Source organism: Cydia strobilella, chromosome 24, assembly GCF_947568885.1.
Source record: "Cydia strobilella chromosome 24, ilCydStro3.1, whole genome shotgun sequence".
NCBI classification, from domain to species: Eukaryota; Metazoa; Arthropoda; class Insecta; order Lepidoptera; family Tortricidae; genus Cydia; species Cydia strobilella.
This window is the reverse complement of record NC_086064.1, coordinates 8,477,001-8,496,001: the sequence shown is the minus strand read 5'-3', so window position 1 is coordinate 8,496,001 and position 19,001 is coordinate 8,477,001. Positions and strand designations below refer to the sequence as shown.

General features: G+C 48.5%; 1 protein-coding gene across 1 annotated transcript; it reads left to right on the top strand.

The window, feature by feature from the left end:
* Nucleotides 1-321: 321 nt before the first annotated feature.
* On the top strand, nucleotides 322-18,631 carry LOC134752032 (dnaJ homolog subfamily B member 12). The gene is made up of 6 exons (XM_063687593.1): nucleotides 322-804; nucleotides 6,413-6,522; nucleotides 6,881-7,049; nucleotides 8,169-8,386; nucleotides 16,533-16,620; nucleotides 17,599-18,631. The coding sequence occupies exons 1-6, from the start codon at nucleotides 474-476 to the stop codon at nucleotides 17,745-17,747; spliced, it is 1,065 nt and encodes a 354-aa protein (XP_063543663.1). The 5' UTR covers nucleotides 322-473; the 3' UTR covers nucleotides 17,748-18,631.
* The last annotated feature ends 370 nt before the right edge of the window (nucleotides 18,632-19,001 follow it).

The window sequence follows — 19,001 nt, the reverse complement described above, 5'->3', positions numbered from 1 at the left end:
GGCTGGGCTGGCAATGAAATAATTATAATGCCACATTTTATTCAATTTTGATTCCCTATTTTACTAAATTATAAAAACATCGGCTTATCAAATGAGATATGTGGAATACCGTTTTATTTATTTGCATATTACATCAGTTTCAATTAGAACATTTTTAAAAAATCCACCAAGAACCAAAGAGAATATTATCCCTACGGCTACGTTTTACAAGAACAACAGTGGCGTCTCCTCTAGCTGCCACTAGTACAACCCTGACATGGTGACATGACAAGTATGGCTGTGACAACCCTATTGTTATTTTGACGCATTATGTGAATTATGTCCTCCACCTCCACTTTGATTGAGCAAATGAGCAATGGTGTAGTTTAATTTATAAATAAAATCTATTTCCGCTAATTAGATTTGCTCGACACGTCCATCATTTACTCTCGTAACGCGCCAGCTTTCACCAAAGACTTAATTCGAAATTCAAAATGACGCTCGAAGGGAACAAGGATGAGGCTGAGAAATGTATCGATATCGCGCAGGCAGCTTTTTCTGCCGGGAATACGGAGAAGGCTGAGAGGTTTTTGTTGAAAGCTGAGCGCTTGTATCCCACGGCGCGTGCTAAGGAGTTGTTGACGCGGGTGCGGGCCGCGGGGAGCTCGGGAGGTCGCAAGACTCCGCCGCGAAGGGAGCCTGCTGAAGAAGTGAAGAGACGTAAGGTCCCTACGCACCAGGCGCCGCAGCGCGAGTACACGACTGAACAGCTGGAGGCCGTGCGCCGGATTAATACGAAATGCAAGGATTATTACGAAATTTTGGGTGAGTTTGCCATTTTATAATACAAGGCCACTTTTGCACCATACGCACTTGCCTATGGGTTGAGTAGATTAATAATTAAAAAAAAAGCCTTTTATTTCTGGGTTTTCATATGAAATATAAAATTATTTGCAAAACTTAGTCTAGGATATAAACCTAAATTTGTAAGGGTAACAAAAAATCACACCAGAACCCTCTTATGAGGTATAGGCCTCTTCCAGAATCTACCACCTCTCTCGATCTTGGGCCTCCCATACCCAGTTGGCCTCCGCTACCTTAACTATTGAGTAGATTATTATGTTATTATGTGTGAATGCACAGGAAGCTTAAAGCTGATACGTGCACATCAATGTCTACTTGTGTTTTGTAGTCTTCGAAAGTGTTCATCGAGTTTGTTTTTGAAAGAGTATCAAGTGTGCATTGATCACTGATTCGGGCAAACTGTTCCACACTTTCACTACGCGGTTAGATAGGAAGTGTTGTCTAGGGTTGCTATTACTCTGAGTCCGTGTCAGTTTCAGAGTGTCCTCTCAGTCTGTCATTTATGTTACGAGTAAAAATATCGCTTAACCCGGGTACATTGTAATGTCCTGTGAGTATTTTATATGTTTCTATCAAGTCACCGCGTTGCCTTCGCTACTTCAAGGTTGTTATGTTGATCTATTCTATTAGATAAGTATTTATATTGTAGGCGTCGAATGTTTTATGTATTTATTTTCAATTTTGTTTACACTTTAAAAAAAATTCAATCATTGTTTTGTTATAAAAGTACTTGCCAGCCTATGATTCTAGGAATCAATATTTGTGTAAGCCTTTTAAATGTAAGTGTTTTGATACAAACGCGCGTTGACTTCTTTAAAAAAAAAAACTGGACAAGTGCGAGTCATACTCGCCCACCGGGGGTTCCTGTACCTTTTAGTATTTGTTGTTATAGCGGCAACAGAAATATATCATCTGTCAAAATTTCAGCTATCTAGCTATCACGATTAATGAGATACAGCCTGGTGACAGACAGATGGACAGACGGACAGTGGAGTCTTAGTAATAGCAGGGACCGGACAACCCTTTCCGCGATAAAACCCTTTCAATGGGCGACACTTAAACACGGCTAACACATTGAAAGACTTTCCCTTTTGAACTGCAAGCCCATTCATACCCTTACCTTTGACTAACCCTTACCGAAAAGCTAACCAAAAATAAGGCTAGCTCTTAATAAGGGTTACCCTTATCTTTAAGCGCTTTTTATAAAGGTTTCCCTTTGCGTGAAAGAGACAGAATTAGTATATATCTACGGTAGTGTATGAAAAGGAAAGAAAATACGTGCCTAGTCAAAGAACGCCGCCGTCGCCGCCGACGATCGCTCGGATTCGAAGTAATGTGTGCTTTATGAACAAGGTAGACGACTTAAATTAGCACGCTTATATACTAAAAGGGAAGCCCTTTATAAGGCTAACCCTTATAAGCAATATGCAAGGTGTTGGTGAGCGGATGATAAGGGTTTTGTAAGGGTATTTGGGCTACCGATTACTCAAATGTGGTAGCTTTATATAAGGGTTTTTAAAATCAAAACAAAGGGTTTCGTCTGGCAAAGGGTATGGTGAGTTAAGCCTTATTCAATACCCTTATAAAACCCCGATAAGGGATAGCGGGCCGGTCCCTGAGTAATAGGGTCCCGTTTTTAACCTTTGGGTACGGAACCCTAAAAAGGCAATGTGCATAGGCCCCTTAAACCACTGCATATCATTCATCTATTCTGTCAGATGGTATTTTAGTCAAAAGCCGGGTCCACTCAGAGAGCCGAAGCACGTCTACACCGGCCGTTTTGTGCGCGAGGAAATTGCCTCGCGCGTATGCTCACTCAGTGTGGACCGCTAAATACAAATTACCAACAAATAATCTTTAAAACCCGTAATAATGGTTGGCAAGTGACACTGATAAAGTTGCATCTGCGGCGTGGCCTTTTTTTTAAATCTAGTTTTTATAGAGGCTTTGGACACTCTAGGTGAACATGTCAGCCTCATGGGTGCTTTCATAGTTCCCTACTCAAGGGAGAGGTCAATAAAGTGGTAAACACTGATTGCTTTGTCCGATATAGGCTCTGCCAACCAACAATTGATCTGTCCATTGTGCATGGAGCCCAGACTACCAAAAATTCTTTTTCTCAAGTCCGAATTCCGCACGCATTCCAACAACACGTGAGACATGTCATCAGTCTTCTGACAGTTTGCACACAGTGGTGACGATTTAACACCCATCATGCACAGAAACTTGTCTAGGATGTGTCTGGACCGGACTCTGAAAGCTGAGACTAACACTTTTCTATATAATTTTAAATGATTAGCAATTTATATGTCACTAAAAATAATAAAATAAAATATACATATATACATATAATCACCACGGATTTCCACTTGCTACGATCCTCACATACCTCTTTCGCTTCCTTCACTTTCATAACATTCCCCATACACGCTCGCCGGTTTAGAGTGCTCTTGAGGATTTGATTTTATTTGATTTGAGCTTTCTTCAGGATTTCCCCGATCTGATCAGAGAAAGTCCGCCGAGGTCTGCCCCTTCCAACTCCCGTTTCTACCTCTCCCTTATACACTCTCTTTGTTAGCCTTCTTTCACTCATTCTTTCCACGTGTCCAAACCATCTCAACATAGGTACCTTTCTCAATTTTTGTCACTACATCTTCGTTCAGTCCACACTTTTCCCTTATCACACTGTTCCTAATTCTATTTTGTAATCTCACACCACACACACACTTCTCAACTCTCAACGCTCTCATTTCCACTGCATTCACTTGGCTCTGATGCCTCTTCTGCCATACCCAACTTTCGCTACCATACATAAGTGTAGGCACCAGCACCCCTCTATGCACAGCCAACCGTGCCTTATCTTTATCATGCTTACCGTCCCTAGTGAACAAGGTTCCCAGATACACAAACTCTAAATATCTAAATTTTAGAAACTTTGGGAATGTATATATATTTATGCCCTTGACTGTACACTTTAAACTGGGCTAATCATTAATCTACTACGGATCTGAGACGTGGGCGCTAACGATGGGCCTCATAAGAAGGCTCAAGGTCACGCAAAGGGCAATGGAGAGAGCTATGCTCGGGGTTTCTCTGCGTAATAGCGTCAGAAATGATGATATCCGCAGTAGAACTAGGGTCACCGACATAGCTCGCAGAATTGCAAACCTTAAGTGGCAGTGGGCGGGGCACATTGCTCGCGGAACTGATTACCGGTGGGGCCGGAAGGTTCTGGAGTGGCGTCCGCGTACCGGAAGACGAACTGCCGGTAGGCCTCCAACGAGATGGAGCGACGACCTGGTGAAGGTCGCGGGAATTCGTTGGTTGCGAGCGGCACAGGATCGGTCGGAGTGGCGAGCCTTGGGGGAGGCCTATGTCCAGCAGTGTACGTCTATCGGCTGACACGATGAATCATTAATCATCATTAATTAAAGTGAACAAGGTTCCCAGATACATAAACTCTAAATATCTAAATTTTTGAAACTTTGGGAATGTATATATATTTATGCCCTTGACTGTACAGTTTAAACTGGGCTAATCATTAATCAATACAATCAATATATGAAAGTTTTAAATATGCAATGTCTTGACCTTGGGCCGTCTTATCGTGTGAACACGTCATTTTACTTCGTCACACTTCGTCATTTGTCTGGGTTATACGTTACTCAATATAATTTACTGATGTCAACTGAGGTACTTATAATTTTATTAAATATTTTGATTTGTGTTCGTGGTTGGTTTAAAACAAAGAAAAGAAGAGATATAACTTAGTAATTGATGGATACAGGGTTGATAAAAATCATGATTTTTATAAAAAAAATCATAATAATCCGATTAATTTGATTTAAATCGGATTTATTTGATTAAAATCAGATTTTTTTGATTTTTTCATTTTCTTGTCTTTATTTTTATTAATTAAATAGCCAGTTCAGTTATATAATAAAACGAAAACAACGTATTTTAATTAAATTTAATAAAATCAACAATTTTAAAAGTTTTAAAACGACATCTTTTTGTTGTATTCACTCTTTCACTAGTCAACTACGAATGACCGGGCGAAAAGCGAAATGCGTCTCGTGTTTTAGTTTCGGGGAATCCTGGAACTGTTTCGGTACCATGCGTCTAGTTTCGGTAGTGGTCCGGTTGGGCCGATTTGGTTGTAATAAAAATTAAATGATTTAAATCAATGATTTTTTTTGAAAAAATCCCTTGATTAAATCGCGATTTAAATCATATCAACCCTGGATGGATAGTCGGTCCCTCAATACTGAGGATCGTGACATCATGTCCTTCTGTTGAAGACCAGGTTCCTCCATAGGGTTCTTGTTCCTCGCCAAGCGCATGGCCTTGTGCAGTTTTAATTGCATAGGTGCAGTAATTTGAGCACACCATCTAGTGGGAGGAGGGCCCTGAGGTCTCGTGCCTTCAACTTTGCCCGTCATTATTACTCTTTCCAAGCTATCCGGAGAACGCGGTGAGAGTTGTCGCATGTAAGCATTTTGCCCTGGCATATCGTTGACAACCGGCGTTTTATGCGCAGCTCCTCCAGTATGGACTGGTTGGTACGCATTGCCGTCCACGGTATTCGTAAAAGCCGGCGCCAACACCACATCTCAAATGCGTTGATGTTGATACGCTTGGTCAAATTGGTTCGGATAGTCCATGTCTCCGTGCCATACAAAAAAATCGGGAAAACCGTCCGTCTTACTGTCGTCATGTATGGATCAGAGTGTTGGGCCCTAAAGGTGAGGGATGAAAAGAGATTGCATGTAGCGGAGATGAGAATGTTAAGGTGGATGTGTGGCGTGACGAGAATGGATAGGATAAGGAATGAGTATATAAGAGGAAGCCTGAAAGTTGCACCCATAACAGAAAAAGTAAGGGCAAATCGCCTAGCATGGTACGGGCATGTGATGCGGAGGGATGAAAGTCATGTGACAAGAAAGGTATTAAGAATGAATGTGGAGGGAAGTACGAGGAGAGGAAAACCGAGGAAAAGGTGGATGGACTGTGTGAAAGATGATATGAAACTAACGCAAGTGAATGATGAGATGACGGGTGACAGAGATGTATGGAAGAAAAAGACATGCTGCGCCGACCCCAAGTGAATGGGACAAGGGCAAGCGAATGATGAATACACTACGATCCTTCCAAATTTTATGTAGCCGAGCCATAGCTCCCTTCGCTATTTAAATCCTCCGGATAATTTCCCCGTCACAGCTACCAATTTTTAGGGTTCCGTACCCAAAGGGTAAAAACGGGACCCTATTACTTCGCTGTCTGTCTGTTTGTCTGTCTATCCGTCTGTCACCAGGCTGTATCTCATGAACTGTGATAGCTAGACAGTTGAAATTTTCACAGATGATGTATTTCTGTTGCCGCTATGACAACAAATACTAAAAACAGAATAAAATATATATTTAAGGGAGGCCCCCAGACAACAAACGTGATTTTTTTGCTGTTTTCTGCGTAATGGTACGGAACCCTTCGTGCGCGAGTCCGACTCGCATTTGGCCGGTTTTTCGTGAATAATTATCTTCTTTTTCTTAAATGCCAACTTTATTTCCAGGTGTGACAAAAGAGGCCACTGATTCGGACATCAAAAAGGCGTACAAGAAGCTGGCGCTTCAGCTGCACCCCGACAAGAACCATGCGCCCGGAGCCAGCGAGGCCTTCAAGGTACCCTAAAGGGCTTATTACAAGCTTTTTATTAACTTGCAATGTACCTTTGTAAGTATGTATGTTATATTGATGTACATTACCATGCAAACTTCCACCGAAAATTGGTTTGAACGAGATCTAGTAAGTAGTTTTTTTAAATACGTCATAAATCGTAAACCGCAACTTGGCCGGTTTTTTTAATTATAAATTCGAAGCTACATAAACTAATTATAGACATAGATATACCTTATCCTATTGTAAGTACAAAGTTTCAGAGCAATCTAGCTAGTCGTTTTAAAATGAGAGCGGAACTACGTTTGTATGGAGGACCAAGCTTGCCGGAGACCGGAGGCCCTTAAGGAACCTAATTTTTCAGGCCATCGGCAACGCGGCGGCGGTGCTCACGGAGCCCGAGAAGCGCAAGCAGTACGACGTGCGCGGCGAGGAGCCTCCGGCGCACGCCGCGCAACACCAGTACTACGCGCGCGGGTTCGAATCCGACCTCACTGCTGAGGAACTCTTCAATATGTTCTTTGGCAATGCGGGTGAGTGGATACGGGATTTCATAAGCTTTATAATAAAAAAAGAATTTTGAAAATCGGTTGATAAATGATGGGGATATGATCGCAGGCGCCCTGTATGTAAGAGCGCGCTGTCGGGCTTCGCTCGACATGTTAATGTGAAAGGCGCCCTTTACGCAAGAGCGCGCAGAACGTCGGGCTTCGCCCGAGCTGCCAGTGTATGTAATAGCGCGCGAAGCTTTTATATGCCAACGGCCCGCATTTTACGCATTTAAGGCGGTTCCCTGAGCCAGAAGGCTAAAAATCTCCTTATATGATCATGTTTTTCTAAGAGGCGTTGATATTCGTAGATATGGAAAAAATATATGTAGTTCTTGACTATATTATCTTTAATAACATAGCTTCCGATACACGAATTGACACTTCGCTCGATACAATTAATTCCCAAAGTAACCTCTAAGTCGGAATTTTAATCAAACTTTACTCGGTTATTTATTATGTGATACTATAAACAAAAAAAGAAGAAAAAACAATCTTAACTTAAATATTAATTTCATAGCTTTCGAATTTCGATATTGTAAGGTAACGTTTTTAAAATAAATAAAAATCCACAAAATTCGATCAAAATTGACACTTGGCGCGCATGATCTTTCGAGTTCTTTCTTTCGAAATGTGACAGTGACAGCGGCAAACCGATGGAACGACCTTAAACTCAAATTTCAATTGCTTATCGTACAAAAAAAATCGTATTTCGAACGTAAAACGCTCTAGTGCAGACACGTATCATTTTCAGCACCCCTTTTAGAACAACAATGTCCCCCTTTCAGAGCATGAGAAATGAAAAATCGTTTTGACAATACGAAAAAAGAAACCGATTAGACTACATAGACATAGTATATACAAGTAGTTATAGACGCGCCACCGAGCGACCGGGGGTAAGAGAAAGAATATTCATATATTTGGGCAGCATAGGATTTTTTCTCTTTTAACTCTTATAAATTTCGGTATTTCGCCTTCGCATTCAATCTATGATGCCACCCGGTCGGTGATAAGGACAAAGCGTGGCACTATCTCTTTCCTCTTATAGGAATCGCAATAAGACTATCTTTCTCTATCAAAGTGATTCCCTATTGTCTATGGCAGCGTTTCCGGGCGCGGGCGCGGGTGCGGGCGGCGGCGTGTACCAGCGGCGGCGCGCACGCTCGCCCGAGCAGCGCGAGCACGCCGGCCTGCTGCAGCTGCTGCCCGTGCTCGTGCTAGTGCTGCTCTCCATGATGAGCGGCTTCTTCATCAGCGAGCCCGTCTACTCGCTGCAGCCCAGCTCCAAGTACCCCGTGCCGAGGGAGACTGTCAGCCTTAAGGTACATACTGTTGCGGCGGCGGCGCGCACGCTCGCCCGAGCAGCGCGAGCACGCCGGCCTGCTGCAGCTGCTGCCCGTGCTCGTGCTAGTGCTGCTCTCCATGATGAGCGGCTTCTTCATCAGCGAGCCCGTCTACTCGCTGCAGCCCAGCTCCAAGTACCCCGTGCCGAGGGAGACTGTCAGCCTTAAGGTACATACTGTTGCGGCGGCGGCGCGCACGCTCGCCCGAGCAGCGCGAGCACGCCGGCCTGCTGCAGCTGCTGCCCGTGCTCGTGCTAGTGCTGCTCTCCATGATGAGCGGCTTCTTCATCAGCGAGCCCGTCTACTCGCTGCAGCCCAGCTCCAAGTACCCCGTGCCGAGGGAGACTGTCAGCCTTAAGGTACATACTGTTGCGGCGGCGGCGCGCACGCTCGCCCGAGCAGCGCGAGCACGCCGGCCTGCTGCAGCTGCTGCCCGTGCTCGTGCTAGTGCTGCTCTCCATGATGAGCGGCTTCTTCATCAGCGAGCCCGTCTACTCGCTGCAGCCCAGCTCCAAGTACCCCGTGCCGAGGGAGACTGTCAGCCTTAAGGTACATACTGTTGCGGCGGCGGCGCGCACGCTCGCCCGAGCAGCGCGAGCACGCCGGCCTGCTGCAGCTGCTGCCCGTGCTCGTGCTAGTGCTGCTCTCCATGATGAGCGGCTTCTTCATCAGCGAGCCCGTCTACTCGCTGCAGCCCAGCTCCAAGTACCCCGTGCCGAGGGAGACTGTCAGCCTTAAGGTACATACTGTTGCGGCGGCGGCGCGCACGCTCGCCCGAGCAGCGCGAGCACGCCGGCCTGCTGCAGCTGCTGCCCGTGCTCGTGCTAGTGCTGCTCTCCATGATGAGCGGCTTCTTCATCAGCGAGCCCGTCTACTCGCTGCAGCCCAGCTCCAAGTACCCCGTGCCGAGGGAGACTGTCAGCCTTAAGGTACATACTGTTGCGGCGGCGGCGCGCACGCTCGCCCGAGCAGCGCGAGCACGCCGGCCTGCTGCAGCTGCTGCCCGTGCTCGTGCTAGTGCTGCTCTCCATGATGAGAGGCTTCTTCATCAGCGAGCCCGTCTACTCGCTGCAGCCCAGCTCCAAGTACCCCGTGCCGAGGGAGACTGTCAGCCTTAAGGTACATACTGTTGCGGCGGCGGCGCGCACGCTCGCCCGAGCAGCGCGAGCACGCCGGCCTGCTGCAGCTGCTGCCCGTGCTCGTGCTAGTGCTGCTCTCCATGATGAGCGGCTTCTTCATCAGCGAGCCCGTCTACTCGCTGCAGCCCAGCTCCAAGTACCCCGTGCCGAGGGAGACTGTCAGCCTTAAGGTACATACTGTTGCGGCGGCGGCGCGCACGCTCGCCCGAGCAGCGCGAGCACGCCGGCCTGCTGCAGCTGCTGCCCGTGCTCGTGCTAGTGCTGCTCTCCATGATGAGCGGCTTCTTCATCAGCGAGCCCGTCTACTCGCTGCAGCCCAGCTCCAAGTACCCCGTGCCGAGGGAGACTGTCAGCCTTAAGGTACATACTGTTGCGGCGGCGGCGCGCACGCTCGCCCGAGCAGCGCGAGCACGCCGGCCTGCTGCAGCTGCTGCCCGTGCTCGTGCTAGTGCTGCTCTCCATGATGAGCGGCTTCTTCATCAGCGAGCCCGTCTACTCGCTGCAGCCCAGCTCCAAGTACCCCGTGCCGAGGGAGACTGTCAGCCTTAAGGTACATACTGTTGCGGCGGCGGCGCGCACGCTCGCCCGAGCAGCGCGAGCACGCCGGCCTGCTGCAGCTGCTGCCCGTGCTCGTGCTAGTGCTGCTCTCCATGATGAGCGGCTTCTTCATCAGCGAGCCCGTCTACTCGCTGCAGCCCAGCTCCAAGTACCCCGTGCCGAGGGAGACTGTCAGCCTTAAGGTACATACTGTTGCGGCGGCGGCGCGCACGCTCGCCCGAGCAGCGCGAGCACGCCGGCCTGCTGCAGCTGCTGCCCGTGCTCGTGCTAGTGCTGCTCTCCATGATGAGCGGCTTCTTCATCAGCGAGCCCGTCTACTCGCTGCAGCCCAGCTCCAAGTACCCCGTGCCGAGGGAGACTGTCAGCCTTAAGGTACATACTGTTGCGGCGGCGGCGCGCACGCTCGCCCGAGCAGCGCGAGCACGCCGGCCTGCTGCAGCTGCTGCCCGTGCTCGTGCTAGTGCTGCTCTCCATGATGAGCGGCTTCTTCATCAGCGAGCCCGTCTACTCGCTGCAGCCCAGCTCCAAGTACCCCGTGCCGAGGGAGACTGTCAGCCTTAAGGTACATACTGTTGCGGCGGCGGCGCGCACGCTCGCCCGAGCAGCGCGAGCACGCCGGCCTGCTGCAGCTGCTGCCCGTGCTCGTGCTAGTGCTGCTCTCCATGATGAGCGGCTTCTTCATCAGCGAGCCCGTCTACTCGCTGCAGCCCAGCTCCAAGTACCCCGTGCCGAGGGAGACTGTCAGCCTTAAGGTACATACTGTTGCGGCGGCGGCGCGCACGCTCGCCCGAGCAGCGCGAGCACGCCGGCCTGCTGCAGCTGCTGCCCGTGCTCGTGCTAGTGCTGCTCTCCATGATGAGCGGCTTCTTCATCAGCGAGCCCGTCTACTCGCTGCAGCCCAGCTCCAAGTACCCCGTGCCGAGGGAGACTGTCAGCCTTAAGGTACATACTGTTGCGGCGGCGGCGCGCACGCTCGCCCGAGCAGCGCGAGCACGCCGGCCTGCTGCAGCTGCTGCCCGTGCTCGTGCTAGTGCTGCTCTCCATGATGAGCGGCTTCTTCATCAGCGAGCCCGTCTACTCGCTGCAGCCCAGCTCCAAGTACCCCGTGCCGAGGGAGACTGTCAGCCTTAAGGTACATACTGTTGCGGCGGCGGCGCGCACGCTCGCCCGAGCAGCGCGAGCACGCCGGCCTGCTGCAGCTGCTGCCCGTGCTCGTGCTAGTGCTGCTCTCCATGATGAGCGGCTTCTTCATCAGCGAGCCCGTCTACTCGCTGCAGCCCAGCTCCAAGTACCCCGTGCCGAGGGAGACTGTCAGCCTTAAGGTACATACTGTTGCGGCGGCGGCGCGCACGCTCGCCCGAGCAGCGCGAGCACGCCGGCCTGCTGCAGCTGCTGCCCGTGCTCGTGCTAGTGCTGCTCTCCATGATGAGCGGCTTCTTCATCAGCGAGCCCGTCTACTCGCTGCAGCCCAGCTCCAAGTACCCCGTGCCGAGGGAGACTGTCAGCCTTAAGGTACATACTGTTGCGGCGGCGGCGCGCACGCTCGCCCGAGCAGCGCGAGCACGCCGGCCTGCTGCAGCTGCTGCCCGTGCTCGTGCTAGTGCTGCTCTCCATGATGAGCGGCTTCTTCATCAGCGAGCCCGTCTACTCGCTGCAGCCCAGCTCCAAGTACCCCGTGCCGAGGGAGACTGTCAGCCTTAAGGTACATACTGTTGCGGCGGCGGCGCGCACGCTCGCCCGAGCAGCGCGAGCACGCCGGCCTGCTGCAGCTGCTGCCCGTGCTCGTGCTAGTGCTGCTCTCCATGATGAGCGGCTTCTTCATCAGCGAGCCCGTCTACTCGCTGCAGCCCAGCTCCAAGTACCCCGTGCCGAGGGAGACTGTCAGCCTTAAGGTACATACTGTTGCGGCGGCGGCGCGCACGCTCGCCCGAGCAGCGCGAGCACGCCGGCCTGCTGCAGCTGCTGCCCGTGCTCGTGCTAGTGCTGCTCTCCATGATGAGCGGCTTCTTCATCAGCGAGTCCGTCTACTCGCTGCAGCCCAGCTCCAAGTACCCCGTGCCGAGGGAGACTGTCAGCCTTAAGGTACATACTGTTGCGGCGGCGGCGCGCACGCTCGCCCGAGCAGCGCGAGCACGCCGGCCTGCTGCAGCTGCTGCCCGTGCTCGTGCTAGTGCTGCTCTCCATGATGAGCGGCTTCTTCATCAGCGAGTCCGTCTACTCGCTGCAGCCCAGCTCCAAGTACCCCGTGCCGAGGGAGACTGTCAGCCTTAAGGTACATACTGTTGCGGCGGCGGCGCGCACGCTCGCCCGAGCAGCGCGAGCACGCCGGCCTGCTGCAGCTGCTGCCCGTGCTCGTGCTAGTGCTGCTCTCCATGATGAGCGGCTTCTTCATCAGCGAGCCCGTCTACTCGCTGCAGCCCAGCTCCAAGTACCCCGTGCCGAGGGAGACTGTCAGCCTTAAGGTACATACTGTTGCGGCGGCGGCGCGCACGCTCGCCCGAGCAGCGCGAGCACGCCGGCCTGCTGCAGCTGCTGCCCGTGCTCGTGCTAGTGCTGCTCTCCATGATGAGCGGCTTCTTCATCAGCGAGCCCGTCTACTCGCTGCAGCCCAGCTCCAAGTACCCCGTGCCGAGGGAGACTGTCAGCCTTAAGGTACATACTGTTGCGGCGGCGGCGCGCACGCTCGCCCGAGCAGCGCGAGCACGCCGGCCTGCTGCAGCTGCTGCCCGTGCTCGTGCTAGTGCTGCTCTCCATGATGAGCGGCTTCTTCATCAGCGAGCCCGTCTACTCGCTGCAGCCCAGCTCCAAGTACCCCGTGCCGAGGGAGACTGTCAGCCTTAAGGTACATACTGTTGCGGCGGCGGCGCGCACGCTCGCCCGAGCAGCGCGAGCACGCCGGCCTGCTGCAGCTGCTGCCCGTGCTCGTGCTAGTGCTGCTCTCCATGATGAGCGGCTTCTTCATCAGCGAGCCCGTCTACTCGCTGCAGCCCAGCTCCAAGTACCCCGTGCCGAGGGAGACTGTCAGCCTTAAGGTACATACTGTTGCGGCGGCGGCGCGCACGCTCGCCCGAGCAGCGCGAGCACGCCGGCCTGCTGCAGCTGCTGCCCGTGCTCGTGCTAGTGCTGCTCTCCATGATGAGCGGCTTCTTCATCAGCGAGCCCGTCTACTCGCTGCAGCCCAGCTCCAAGTACCCCGTGCCGAGGGAGACTGTCAGCCTTAAGGTACATACTGTTGCGGCGGCGGCGCGCACGCTCGCCCGAGCAGCGCGAGCACGCCGGCCTGCTGCAGCTGCTGCCCGTGCTCGTGCTAGTGCTGCTCTCCATGATGAGCGGCTTCTTCATCAGCGAGCCCGTCTACTCGCTGCAGCCCAGCTCCAAGTACCCCGTGCCGAGGGAGACTGTCAGCCTTAAGGTACATACTGTTGCGGCGGCGGCGCGCACGCTCGCCCGAGCAGCGCGAGCACGCCGGCCTGCTGCAGCTGCTGCCCGTGCTCGTGCTAGTGCTGCTCTCCATGATGAGCGGCTTCTTCATCAGCGAGTCCGTCTACTCGCTGCAGCCCAGCTCCAAGTACCCCGTGCCGAGGGAGACTGTCAGCCTTAAGGTACATACTGTTGCGGCGGCGGCGCGCACGCTCGCCCGAGCAGCGCGAGCACGCCGGCCTGCTGCAGCTGCTGCCCGTGCTCGTGCTAGTGCTGCTCTCCATGATGAGCGGCTTCTTCATCAGCGAGTCCGTCTACTCGCTGCAGCCCAGCTCCAAGTACCCCGTGCCGAGGGAGACTGTCAGCCTTAAGGTACATACTGTTGCGGCGGCGGCGCGCACGCTCGCCCGAGCAGCGCGAGCACGCCGGCCTGCTGCAGCTGCTGCCCGTGCTCGTGCTAGTGCTGCTCTCCATGATGAGAGGCTTCTTCATCAGCGAGCCCGTCTACTCGCTGCAGCCCAGCTCCAAGTACCCCGTGCCGAGGGAGACTGTCAGCCTTAAGGTACATACTGTTGCGGCGGCGGCGCGCACGCTCGCCCGAGCAGCGCGAGCACGCCGGCCTGCTGCAGCTGCTGCCCGTGCTCGTGCTAGTGCTGCTCTCCATGATGAGCGGCTTCTTCATCAGCGAGCCCGTCTACTCGCTGCAGCCCAGCTCCAAGTACCCCGTGCCGAGGGAAACTGTCAGCCTTAAGGTACATATTTTCTTCTTACTTCGACTATTAGTATTAGTAGTACTATTAGTTATTCTGTGCTTCGACGACCGGTCTGGCCTAGTAGCCAGACCCTACCTCCGAAGCACATGGTCCTGTGTTCGAATCCCAGTAAGGGCATTTATTTGTGTGATGAGCACAGATACTTGTTCCTGAGTCATGAATGTTTTCTATGTATTTGTAAGTATTTGAGCCATTTTCAACCAAAAGGGTAATTGTCGCTTGTCAGAAAGGCGCTATTTCCATATAGCTTCAACTAGAAATCAACCTTATCGACAAGCGACAATGTGGTATCTTTCGGTTGAAAACGTCACATTTGTATAAGTATTATATATATCGTTGTCTGAGTACCCACAACACAAGCCTTCTTAAGCTTACCGTGGGCATAGAGTAACTTATACTAGAGCGGTACTGTCATAGTAAATTTTGTAACCCCAGTAAATTCACTGCCATCTGTTGACACACTTTAAAACTAAAAATGAAGATTTATAAAAATACGATAGAATGTATTTAAATATAGATAAATGATTTTTTTTTATTTGCATTAATTATTTTTATGATTTTGACCCATGTTCTTTCACTGATATGCGTTAAAATTGTTAATAACAAACGAAACCGTCAACGCCATCTATTCGACTGTGGGCCAAAACTAGTAGCGCCCTCTGAACGAGAATCAAATTTTCTTGATTTTCGAGGCACGTTTTTTCCTTAGACTGTGTCTATCTATTACGGAGTTATATCTATCTTTGCCGTGGGACTTAGTCAATTTGTGTAAGAATGTCCTATAATGTTTATTTATTATACTGTTGCGAATCAGACTTATTATTGTATCTAAATATTCCTTATGCAGTAGCTAAACGCAGCCGTCAGGCTTGGCTAGTATTTTTTTTATTTTATTCGGAAGCTTTTCTAGAGCACCGATAGCCCCTGTACATATTTTGTTCAATTTTGCTAGAGCACTATTTCATCAGCCTCTATATACTAAACAACACTTAACCTTATTGACAATTAAACCCTTGTAAACCCAATACCTTTTGGAAGATTATAAATAAATAAATATTATAGAACATTCTTACACAGATTGACTAAGTCCCACGGTAAGCCCATGGAGGCTTGTGTTATGGGACTTATGGGTACTCAGACAACGATATATATAATATAAAAATACATAGAAAACACCCATGACAAAGAAACAAATATCTGTGCTTATCACACAAATAAATGCCCTTACCGGGATTCGAACCCAAGACCATCGGCTTCACAGGCAGGGTCACTACCCACTAGGCCAGACTGGTTGTTATAATAGTTTACTTCAAATCGAAGACTTTCTGTCATAATTCCATAGAAGTTTGACGTTTAAAATAACACCCGCACTACGTGTGCTGTCATAATCACTGCAGACTTATTGGTCTAACTCTATTTTTTTTATAAAATTGTATTTTATTTCAAAATATTTCGATCAGTACGGTTTCAGTTTTCACTCACTTTTTAATCGCTTTTGGCGACATGTTTCGGATTCGTCGGGAATCCTTCCTCGGGCGCTCGTGTCCGCGGCGGTTGTGCTCCGTGCACTGCCCGCGCCCCGCGCCCCGCCCGCCTCGTCGCTCGTTGCGCGCGCTGACGGGGCGTCAACCACGCGATCGTCACAACACACTTCACGCTTGACCCTATAGTCTGTCTCTTTAGGTGTTTAAAAGAATGTAAACAAACCACAATTAGGGTATTTTATTGGGCAAGAAAATTCTTCAATTAATTTAACTCGAAATGCCAAAACTTACAGAATTTACTTCGATATATTGAATATATGCAGTGCAACAGTACATGACAGTACCGCTCTAATGATTGAAGTAAACAACTATACTTGATGATTTTTAAGACCCGTAACGCCATCTGTTCGCGGTAATGAGTATTAGCACATAAGATTGATAGGTTCACATGCAAAATTAGGACTTTTAAATTATTGTACAGTCGCCATCAGATATATCGGAGCGGCCAAGGTGTTCACAATATCTGAACACGCTCTCTAACGCCCTGAAAGTAAAGGCGTGTTCAGATATTTGTGAGCGCCTGAGACGCTCCGATATATCTGATGGCGACTGTACATACATAGTAGATGGCGTAAACATCAAATAGTATTAATTACTTGAACAGTGTTAATTTTAAAATTATGAGTGAATATCGTGTTAGTTTAAATCAGTATATCTCACGATAGTTTAATTTGTATTTTATTTTATTTAGGTGCCGTACTACGTGAAGGACAATTTCCATACCGACTACCAAGGCTCACTCAGACGACTGGAAATGGCTATAGAAGAAGAATACATAGGTATGTTCAGAGCAAAGATAATTTTAAATAGAGGCGTATCAAGGTTACAAAATTTACTATGACAGTACCGCTCTATCCTATTATATCCTCTTTGTTTAGACTGTATCCCCCATCTTATACGGAGTTACACTACCGCTAAAGTATTTAGGCACCCGCAATTTACACCATACAATTGTATACAAAAAATATTTTCAAAATCATACTGTTCGATCGCAGGCAAATGACTCTGTTACATGTTGGATTGAATTTTTATTTAGGTAAATATATTGAGCCTCGAATTGTTGCCAAAGACAATCCTTTAAAATTTCGAGTTTACTTTGTACCTTAGTTCATACAAAATAAAACGATTTTATGGATTTTTTTTACGTTTGCCATTTATTTTGGTAAATAGGCAATGTACACGAATATTCTGCACATCATTTTGAAGCTCGATATGTCTGGTTAATTAAAAAAGTAAACTCCACAAAAAACTGTTACCCGACTGCGACTTAGCGGTATAATTCTGAGTCGATTTTGTATACAATTGAATGGAAAAAATTACGAGTGCGAGTTATTTTATTTATTTATTTAAGAAACAAACAGTCTTCTATAGTTATACATAACACTGGAAATTTTCTTAAAGCTAGACTTACAGTTTCCTTAATGAAAATATTTTAACATCATGTTTAAAAAGTATCTACAGAGTAAAACAGAGCTATTTGTGCAAACAAGAACAAAAACAATAACAACAATAATGAAAAAAAAAAGATGCAAGAGTATCAGGGTGTTAACAATTAAATTGTATATAAATTGAATACTAAAAAGGTTTTATTATTCTTATTACTTATTAACGTTCAATACTGAGATTTTTTCCTAATAGCGCCAAACTAATGATCTGGGTTATTACACTGCATGGATAGTGTTTTAAATCTATTATGAGCGGTAGTGTATGCAGTCTGGTAACGCGTTGAAAGGGTTAACTGGTAATGATTATTCCAGTGGGCCTGCGCCACGCGTGCCAGCGCGAGCGCAACTACCGCGACAGCATGGCGTGGAAGGCGCGCAACTTCGGCGACTCGCGCCAGTACGCGGAGGCACAGAAACTGCGCACGCCATCTTGTGAAAAACTTCAACAGTTCCACCGATAGATGGCGCCGTTATCACTTCGTTTTATTTTACTCAGACGCCGGTAGATAGCGCGGTTATCAACTTTTTTTATTTAACACAGACGCCGATAGATGGCGCGGTTATTAATCTTCAAGATGTATTTATTTTATTTCACATCTTAGGGATCATCCATTAATGGCATGGAGACTATATAAAGGAGCCAAATCTCTATGTATGAAAAGTGTCCATCAAAAAACAGTAATTAGGCGGCGTTACCATACACCGAAATACTAACAAAAACAACCTACATAATTTGGTCGGGTTATTTGTTGCCTTATATGGTTCATGTTATACTCATGTCCCAGAGCCTAACTAGCGCCACCGGAGAGATTAGGAACTATTATTTAAAGCTGAAAGCGGTCACTTTTGCAACAATTCTGCCATAAGAGATTGGCATCCTTTCTATACCATCCATAATTAATGGGGTTGGCAACTGTCAAAGGTTTGCAGAGATGGCGCCATCATAGCTTGCCCGTTTTTCTATAAGATTTGGCTTAAAGGGCGCATTAAAAAAACAAAAATTTGACAATTCTAGGGATTGACAGGGCAAGCTATGCTGGCGCCATCTGCTAAACACTTCGACCGGTCAACCCCATTACTTCACACGTTTAGGGGGTCAAGAAAATGTGACATGTCGTGACAAGGGGAGGGGGAGTTACAAACTTCGTGACGTCACATTAACTTATTTAAATTATTCGCTGTACAGTTAAATAACAAGTTTTTGGAACGATACTCGTTTTTAATCGTTTAATTTCTTTCCTAATCTGTTTTGGGTTATAAAAATACTAATATTTCCTTTGTCAAAAATATTTTAATAAAATATTAACAATACTTAATTCGATTTACCGATTTCATTGAAAAAATGTGACGTCACACCAGGGGGGGGGGGAGTTGGCCAAATGTGACCAAGTGTGACAAGGAGGGGGGTCAAAAAACCTCGAAATTCGTGTGATTTAATTAATGGACGAACCCTAAAATGACTGAGCACTTTTCAAACAGTTCTTAGCGCGAACAATGGCTGCCCCCGTTGAAATGCCCATAACATTTTAATGCTTTGAACTAATGTTATAGTCGGGCAGACTAACTAGTCTTGTTATTCCACTCATATGTGACGTTTTCAACCAAAAGGTACCAAATTGTCGCTTGCCGATAAGGTTGATTTCAAATTGAAGCTATATGGAAATAGCGCTTTATTGACAACCGACAATAAGTACCCTTTTGGATGGAAATGGCAC